At 36.9% G+C, this 10,000-nt stretch overlaps 1 protein-coding gene across 1 annotated transcript in view; it reads left to right on the top strand.

The window, feature by feature from the left end:
- Nucleotides 1-10,000, top strand: part of cdh12b (cadherin 12b) — a 235,316-nt gene that overhangs the window by 218,499 nt on the left and 6,817 nt on the right. Inside the window, exons 10-11 of the mRNA XM_079801388.1 lie at nucleotides 183-300; nucleotides 3,577-3,828. Coding sequence (XP_079657514.1) covers nucleotides 183-300; nucleotides 3,577-3,828 — 370 coding nt within the window. The remainder of the gene's footprint in view (nucleotides 1-182; nucleotides 301-3,576; nucleotides 3,829-10,000) is intronic.

Below are 10,000 nucleotides of genomic sequence, written 5' to 3'. Positions count from 1 at the left end.
TTATGGCGACTTTAAACAATAGATGAACCATTCAAAGATAACTTGTGCAATGATTAATTTAGGTTTTACATTTTTGCGAATTTCTATGTGTGCAGCAGTGATAAAATATGCCATCAGAGACCGTTTATGTTAAATACTTAAACCCTGATCAATAATATTTCGATTAACTTTGTGTCGCCTAGGTGATTCAAGTCATCAGTGCAAGTGACCAGGATCTCCCTCAAGCTGGACAACGATTTTCCTTCAAATCCCATCAAGAGGGAGTGAAGACCAAAAACTTCACCATCAGAGACTTTGGGAGTGAGTCTGACTGTTCTTTATACACCCATCAGGCATAACATTATGACCACTGACAGGTAAAGTGAATAACACTGATTATCTCTTCATCACGGCACCTGTTTGTGGGTGGGATATATTAGGCAGCAAGTGAACATTTTGCCCTCAAAGTTGATGTTAGAAGCAGGAAAAATGGGCAAGCGTAAGGATTTAAGCGAGTTTGACAAGGGCCAAATTGTGATGGCTCTGTTCCTGGTCTGCAGTGGTCAGTATCTATCAAAAGTGGTTCAAGGAAGGAACAGTGGTGAACCGGCGACAGGGTCATGGCCAAGGCTCATTAATGCACATGGAAAGCTGGCCCGTGTGGTCCGATCAAACCTTGTGTATATATATATATATATATATATATATATATATATATATATATATATATATATATATATATATATATATATATATATATATATATATATATAGTTGCATTAATTTCAGCTTTTTTCTATAGGCCAAGCCTAAAAATTATAAAGTAATTTCGTGAAACTGTGTTTTATGTAATTGTTTTGACGCAGTTGACATGGTACTCTTCCACTACGGTGAACAGCTTTCACATAGTGCATATATGTTCACTATTTTTGGCCTTATGGCGGTCCTCACTTCAGGCATGAATGCACACTTAAGATGTGATTTACTGGGACAAGGTGACAGTTTCTGCTGAGGGCACTTCTGAAAAAAAGAGATGAAAAGGGGCTACCTGTAACATGCAAGATTTTCTTGAAAATGTCGACCCGTCAAGAAAATGCGATCAGCATAAAGTCACGGAGACAGGGTCAGGTCGGGTGGGCTAATCAGAGTTCATAACCAGCAACTTGCAGCCACTATGATGCTGACAAAGTCTTTTGACAAAATGTCATTTCTCTGAACATTAACCCACCAACTACATCGCACTAATTTCATAAAACACAAAAAACGACATTGTTTCTTGCCATTTGGCTGGAGCCTGGGGGGGCTGCTACAAGGAAAAAACTCTTACATGGGAAAAACTATGTAATTAGTTTTGTGACATAGTCACGTTTTTAGAGATCAAAGTGACACTCTTCACAAGATGTCTGCTCAAAACAGCATGCGGCAAAATAATGCTGAATTATATATGTTTCATTTTCAGTGTTGAGACAATAATCAATGCTCTCTTTGTCCTCTGAATCTGTTGTCATATTAATCAGTTTGCTCAGTTTATGGTGCAGAGAAGTCTGATTCACCTTAATGAATCAATTTGTTCAGACTGTTCATGTCGGAAAATGATTCACAGATTCGCAGAAGTCCCTTTATAGCACAAACATCATTTTGTAGTAAACATTTTTGTTAAATTATAATAGATTTTTGTTGTGTCTAGTTATATGTTTGTGTAAATTTACCTATTCAAGTTTAATGGTGTCTATGATAGATACCATTGTAATTTGAAAAAGATGTATGTACTGTAAAACGTCATCAAATGGCAGCTGTCAAGGGAAATGTTGATTATAATGGTGCATTCACACGGGGTGTCAGCGTCAGGGCCGTAACCACCATAGACATTGAGGAGGACAAGGTTTTTTTCTATACATAAAAAATATATAGATGGATTTTAGGGAAGGGGTCCCTCATAAAAGGTTCATCATATTTGGGGGTCCTTGACATCATAAAATTTGAAAACCCCTGACTTAATACCATTGCTGGGACAAAACTAAATGCACACAAACCTGTCCATGCTCGCTCTTAATATACAATCATTGAACATCTTTGATTTTAATGAAGAAGAAAAAAACTGTTGACGCTTCTCATTTACTTTGAATGGGTGATGTCATGCGTTGCTGAACTGAATTGTGAGTTCTGGTGTATCGCGTCACTGCCGTTGCTTTCAAGTGTCAATGCAGGCATCGGCCAATCAGATCGCCTATGAAAATACCCTAGTTCAGACACTTGCCAATTGCGTTCATGCAACACCAGAAAAGTAATGTGATTAGCAGTTTTCAGAAGTAGTCTATTTATTTGAAAATGCACCATTTCAAACTATTTGTGCACCCCCCCCCCCCCCCCCCCCCCCCTCATTATTAGATTAAAAGCATGAAAATGTCAGATTCTGTTGGAATTCTTAAAAGGGCTTGCAACTGAGTCAGAGAGATGGAGTAGCCTTCAGGAAGTAATAAATCTCAGTTGACCAGCAATGTTATAGTAGGTCATCAGAAGGTAGATTGTGAAAGAGCTTCTCCACCTCCGGAAATCATTGCAGATGAATGTTCAGGCTCAAACAGTCTCCTCACAGAGAAGAGCATATTATTTAGAGGCCTGAGGGGATTCGGCACTCAGCTGTAGTGTGATATCCCTGTTGAACTAGACTGCACTTAACACTGAATAGTTTGTTCACTATGAAAATTCACCATGCAAGAGCACTCCTTGTGATGCACAAAGTCATCTGTATGAAGGATGCAGCGGTTACGGTAAATCAATATCAGTCCTTTATAATGACACAAACATACTTCCTGCGGAGCTCTAGGGCAGTTAACAAAGTCACCAAAAAATCAATAGCTGTGTGCTAGTTCCTAAGCAAATTCAATTTGTGATTTTCTGTGGTTTGGGGACTATTAATAAGCTTAATAAAAAGGAAAATGTATAGGTAAATTAATCTATGTCATTTTTACTTCCCTTGAGCCTACTAAATGTGTCTAATAAAACAAATATTTAAAAAAAATCCTAAAAAAAAAAAAAAAAAAAAAAAAAAAAAAAAAAATATATATATATATATATATATATATATATATATATATATATATATATATATATATATATATATATATATATATATATATGTTTTTAAATAATATTAAAATATATATAATACATATTATTTCTTAATATAATATAGAATAAATATATCTAAAATAATGTTATATATGTTATAATGTTATGTTTATTGTGTATAAATTGTGTAAAATTAATCTTCTCTGCACCATCAAAATTATGTATAGATAAATACACACACATGCATGTATTATTTAAGAAAAATATGTTAAAATTATATTTATATATATATAAGATAAAATATACATTATATACATGCAACTATTTCTTAAATATATACATGCATGTGTGTGTATTTATATATACATAATTATACACAGTACACACACATATATTATGTAAACACAAACTTTTAATTTGGATGCGATTAATCACAATACATTTTTCATTTACAAATCCTTTATTATTCCTTCAATAAAATAAATTCTTAAAATGCCTGCTGTTTATTTTTTCTTCTCTACCCAGATAACACTGCCGGAGTCGTGGCCCTGCGTGGAGGTTTTAAACGGCGGTCTCAGGAGATCTACCACCTTCCGGTGGTGATTGAGGACGGTGGCCTCCAGACTTTGAGCAGTACCAGCACTCTCACTATCCGCGTGTGCGGCTGTGACACCGATGGATCTTTATTAACATGCAGCGCTGAAGCCATTTTCCTCCCTGTGGGCCTCAGTACCGGAGCCCTGATCGCTATTCTGGTGTGCATCGTCATACTGCTAGGTAAGCAAACATCCATCCATCAGAGCGCTTGACAGAGTGAGAGAGAGCTGCCTGTCCAGACTCCATATACCGGATGTAATCCCAGCTCAATATGGAGTGACAGCGCATACCTCAAAGCAAAAGCTGCCAGGACCTTATTTCGAAAGATAACTTAAAGGACTGTGATAGTGTCCGTCATAGCACAAGCACAAAAAAACCCAGAATCATTTTAAAAACAGTCATTAGCTATTTTTGGAATGGAACACTAGCTTACATATTACAAATTCTGTACAGTATATACTGTCTACTACTCTCAATAAAATGCTGGCTTGTTTCAACCCAATTTTGGGTCAAATATGGACAAACCCAAACATTGGGTTCAAAATTTAATAAAAAAAAAAATAATCCCAACGATTGGGTTTGTCCAGCATTTTTTAGAGTGTAATATATATAATATATAAAACCAAATTGGATATATATATATATTGTTTAAATTTTTTTGTGTGAAACAGTAGTCATTCATTTACATGTCTCACAGAAAGTCTCACATAACTTTAATATGTTTTTCACATGACCTTGGCATTCAGTTATCATTTTGAAAATTTTAATCCAATTTGGTGCAAAGAATATTTGACTGTATGAACAGACAATGAGTCCAAAAATAGATTCACCTAGAGTCACATGGAAGGTCATTTTGGCTAATGCAGTACTCTAGTATAGGTCTAATCTGGGTATATATAGAAAATGTGCATACTGTGCACAGTATACGTTTCTATTAAAGATAGGGTAGGCTATTTGTTTTCTATACACTTTTTGTTATACTGGTTGAAACTCTCTTCACATCCTGATAATAATCAATAATAGAAGTGGTCTAAATATTAAAACATGTATCTTCTGTGGAAGTCTCAGTACCAAAAAAAATGTTTGTCTAATCATTGATACAATGTCTTACCTGCCTGTCAACATATGTATTTCCATACCTCTGGAAATTTCAAAAACTAGCTTGCTATTTCTAGCCGCTCTAAAATTGCCAACATTTCCTTTAAAGCTGCTGTCCGTAACTTTTTTTTGTGTTCAAGATTTACAAAAATTAGAATGAGAATGTACAACATGAATCCATTTTCCAAACCGTGTTTTTGTTTTACCCTGAATCATGATGGTACACTTATAATACGTGTTTATATTGGGACTATTTCAGACCGGTCTGGTAGGAACCGCTGCGGAGGAGCACAGTCCCTGCGTGACTCGCCATAGACATAAACAGAGAGAAGTAGCTCCGGCTGCAATGTTCTTCCGCAAGATGCATGCAGTTCTGTTTATTAACCACTAGAGCGCAAAAAGTTACGGACTGCAGCTTTAAGTAATGTAGTATTCCAAACATCACGATTATTCTTTCAAAATTATTTGTGATGCTATTGGTTCTAAAATGAAACACTTACCTTGAATTTAGTCATGAAGCACATCCAAGCAATTGTTTCTCTATAATATGACATCTCTCAAAGCATTTAATAAAGAAAATACTGATTGGATCATGAAAAGTGCAAGAATGAGGCATTTGGTTTGAGGGGAAGGTTTGAGAAATTGTGTTACATCGGTCGAAAAGGAAAGTGATTATGTGAAGTTGTTTTTTTTAACTTTTTTTATTAACATTAATGAATCATGCAAACGTGCCTTTTAAAAAGTATATTTTCTTTTTGATTTCATGAAGACTTCTTTTAGCTGGCTTTAGGCTCTTTTTGGACTACATGGCATTTTTTTTTTTTTTTTGATGGATGATGCATAGGCCGCTCTGAAACTCTCTGGGGTGGTTTAATTAAAACACACTTGTTAATTAAGTGCCTGTATATTGGCCTGTCTAGACAGGTAAGGAGGAGGATAGTTTGATAAAGCGAATAAGCAAGGGTTTAAATGAGCCTTGTCTTCGCCCATCAACGTCATAGTGAAAGCCCTAAATCTCTGAGTGTCATTAACATCAGATCGAATGCAGGCAGAATTACTCTCCATGTTAACTTAACCCCTGAGGTCTAGATGAGGAAATCTCAGAGTTATAAACCCAGTTCATTTGCATACAGGATGTGTTGGGGTGGAGGGGTGAGGGATGAAGTGGAGACTTTTATGGCCTCGTTTCCATGGTAATTTGTGTGGGCTGGCTGGTCATTAAGTAAGAGCGTGCTCAACAAAATGAGGTTAGCACTCGACTGTCCTCGGATGAACTTCAGACACAGATCTCAGCATGCAGTACACTGTAGCCTTTCGATCGCAAATGGTGTATATCCACCGCACTGACACTTAAGCCATACTTCATGAAAATTACATCAAGGAGACTGTTCGCGAGCTGGACAGGAACGTGGACAGTCTGCGTGATATAATTTTTGTCATCAGCACAGACTGCAAGGTCAAAAAGCAGTGGAACGTGGAAAATGAAGTATAACCAAGTTCATCTATATTCCGATAGACAGATGGATGGGTGGATGGATGGATGGATGGATACACGGTCAACTGTTAGTGGTATTATAACAAAGTGGAAGCAATTGGGAACAACAGCAACTCAGCCATGAAGTGTTAGGCCACGTAAAATCCCAGAGCGGGGTCAGCGCATGCTGAGGCGCACAGTGCGCAGAAGTCGCCAACTTTCTGCAGAGTCAATAGCTATGCAACAGTGTGCAGAGAGCTTCATGGAATGGGTTTCCATGGCCGAGCAGCTGCATCCAAGCCTTACATCACCAAGTACAATGCAAAGTGTCGGATGCAGGGGTGTAAAGCACACCACCACTGGACTCTGGACACTTGCCCCTTCTTGTTTCAACATGACTGCGCACCAGTGCACAAAACAAGGTCCATAAAGACATGGAGACATGAGCGAGTTTTGTGTTGAGGAGTCCTGACCTCAACCCGACAGAACACCTTTGGGATGAATTAGAGCGGAAACTGCGAGCCAGGCCTTCTCGTCCAACATCAGTGCCTGACCTCACAAATGCGCTTCAAGAAGAATGGTCAAAAATTCCCTTAAACACACTCCTAAACCTTGTGGAACCCCTTTCCAGAAGAGTTGAAGCTGTTATAGCTGCACAGGGTGGGCCAACTTTGTATTAAACCCTACGGATTAAGAATGGGATTTCATTAAAGTTCATGTGCATGTAAAGGCAGGCATCCCAAAACTTTTGGCAATATAGTGTAGATCAGGGCTCTGAACCGGTTCAAGGAACGAAAACAAAATCAATTTTAATCGTTCTGAACAGAAAAGTTTATTTGAAATGACCATTAACCGGTTAAAAACGTTATTTTATCGTTCTCTTTGATATTTTAATTTGGCAGTGACCAATCAGGAATTAAGGAGTACATCTATGAATCTACCGGTAACGCAAGTCATTGTAGAGCGCGCATTTTCATGCCTCAAGTACACTCTAAAAAAAAAAGGTTCTATATGGCACCAAAAATGGTTCTTGGCTTGTAATCATATGGGAACCTTTTTAGTGCTATATAGCACCAATGTTGGTGCTTCAGTGGTTCTTCAGCAGTTCTTCAGAGGTTCTTCAGCGGTTCTTTGACTAAGGTTCTATATAGCACCTCTGAAGAACCGCTAGTTCTGTATTTGAAATTGGTGCTGTATAGCACTAAAAAAGGTTCCCCTATGATTACGAGCCAAGAACCATTTTTGGTGCCATATAGAACCTTTTTTAGAGTGTACATTCTTTCCCCAATGAGGTCTTCAGTGAAAGCGCAGGTATTGGAGGACATTCTTTTCGTACGTTTAAACAAGTAGTACAGACTTTAAGCTCAAAAGGCTAGTTGATGGATTCCGTTTAAGCCTATCTAAGTACTAGCAACTATCGCACATTTTTCTAGTCTTTCAAGTAACGTTAGCCAATACAGGACAGGTCAATGTTTTTGATATGAACTGTTGATGCTTCGTATTAAATAGTATACATTTTGTTGTAGTTTTACAATGTTATATTTCATTAAATGATCGAGCTTTACTAGCCAACTGAATTTGATTATGTGATGCAGTTTTGCGCAGTGTTTGCTTTGAAATTACTAGTTGACGGTGCATTAAAAGAGCAATGGTTAGCCAGTTTATTTATTTTTTATTCATGTAATTTTTAAAACAAGTCGTGTTGGAAAAAAAAGTTATATACAAAGAATGTTATCACTCTTTTGAAAAGAATTAGGCATAAGAGGGCCACTTTCGATTGTCTAACGGTCCATTAAAACAGGTCAATATTTTTCCAGCTGTTTATGCTTTGTAATTAATGCAGGTATTTCTGTTGTGGTTTTAACAATGTTATGAAATAAATGTTCAAGTGTAAGTATCACATGTTATCTTATTTTTTGAGTGAAAGTCTTTATTTATACATATTTGTTTAAAGTATAGGCTAAATTAAAATAACGTTACTAACCGGTATTTTTTCAAATCAAACCGTTTTCGGAACAGTAATGTTTAATGTGGAACGCAAAAACGGAAACGCTAAAATGTTAAAAGCCTAAAAACGTTTTTAAGCCCTGGTTTAGATAGATATTTAGATAGATGTAAGTCTCAAACATAATCAAACATAGCTCACCCCTCATGCACATTATCATGTCCGTCAGAAACTTGTCGGTTGGAATATTAGAAAGAAAACTTTGACATAACACACTCATGGGCATCAATCACTTCACTGAATACTTTACAATCAATCCGTTTTCAAATCCACATTATTTAAATATCAATAGTAGAATAGAATAAAATAGCAGAGGTCCTGCGAGTACACGCACTTCATAGAAAACCCACACTGTTGATGAGCTCTAACATTTTGATTTGTTGATTTGACAATGTCTCCAGCTAATTTCCTTCGTTTATCCCTCAGCATTACACATACAAAGGACAGTAGGTTTGGCTTCTTCTTTTTTCGCAAAGTAGAGCAAATTAAGTTAAATCACAAAAGAAGAGGGTCAGACTGAGACCTCAAATACAAGTTAGGCCTTCCTACATTAGCCATTATGGTTGAAAGAAAACTGGAAAGAAATGTATTAAACAGGAGATATTTTAGAAGAAAATGATTTACCTTTTGCAGAGTTGATGAGTTATTTTTGACATTGGCCAATATTGAAGTCAACATGAAATCAAAATGTTCTTAATGCACATCTTATTTGTTGTATTGTGCATGTTTCATCAGCAAAAGCTTTTCCGAATAAAAAGAAAAAGGTTGTTTTTATAATAACTTGCCTCGCCTCAGAAATTGCTTTCTTTTTCAGCTAGCTGACATCACAAATCCGTCTTTAAAGGGATAAGGGATAGTAAACAAAAAAAATGAAAATTCTGTCATCATTTACTTGAAGAATGTTGGCATCCGCATTGTTTAGTTTCCCATTGGCTTTCATTGTATTTTTATCCATACAATGGAAGTCAATGGAAACTGAACCTTTTGGTAACCAACATTTTTCAAAATATCCTTGTGTGTGTCTGTGTGTTCATGTTTTTCTATCCTGGTGGGGACTTAAATTTGAATGCACACTGACTCATGGGAACTCGTGTCACCGCGGGGACCTAATTTGTGGTCTCCATGATGCTTCTAAATGATACAGAATTAGTTTTTTTTTTAAAGTTTTGTGTAAAGGGTAGTTTTAGGGGTAGCGTAAGGAAATATGGTGTAAGGAATATACAGTTTGTACAGTATAAAAACCATTACATCTATATAGAGTCCCCACAAAGATTGTGTGTGTGTGTGTGTGTGTGTGTGTGTGTGTGTGTGTGTGTGTGTGTGTGTGTGTGTGTGTGTGTGTGTGTGTGTGTGTGTGTGTGTGTGTGTGTGTGTGTGTGTGTGTGTGTGTGTGTGTGTGTGTGTGTGTGTCTGTGTCTGTGTCTGTGTGCGTGTGCGCGTGTGCGCGTGTGCGTGTGTGTGTGTGCGTGTGTTTTTGTGATTCACGAGGACACAAATTTGTACAATGACACAGGTATTACACTGGTATTACGACGTAAACATGAAAAATTAGGACATTTCATATGTCCTCATATTTAAAATAGGTTTAAAAACATACTAAACAATGTTTTATTAAAAATGTAGAATGTTTCCTGTGATGGGTAGGTTTAGGGGTAGTGTAGGGGGATATAATGTACAGTTTGTACAGTATAAAAAGCATTACTCCTATGGAATGTCCTCATTTAGATAGCAAAACAAACCTGTGTGTGTGTGTGTGTGTGTGTGTGTGTGTGTGT

Source organism: Gobio gobio, assembly GCF_949357685.1.
Source record: "Gobio gobio genome assembly, chromosome: 20".
NCBI lineage: Eukaryota > Metazoa > Chordata > Actinopteri > Cypriniformes > Gobionidae > Gobio > Gobio gobio.
Note: the sequence above shows the minus strand (reverse complement) of the source record. Positions and strands in the feature narration are given on the sequence as shown.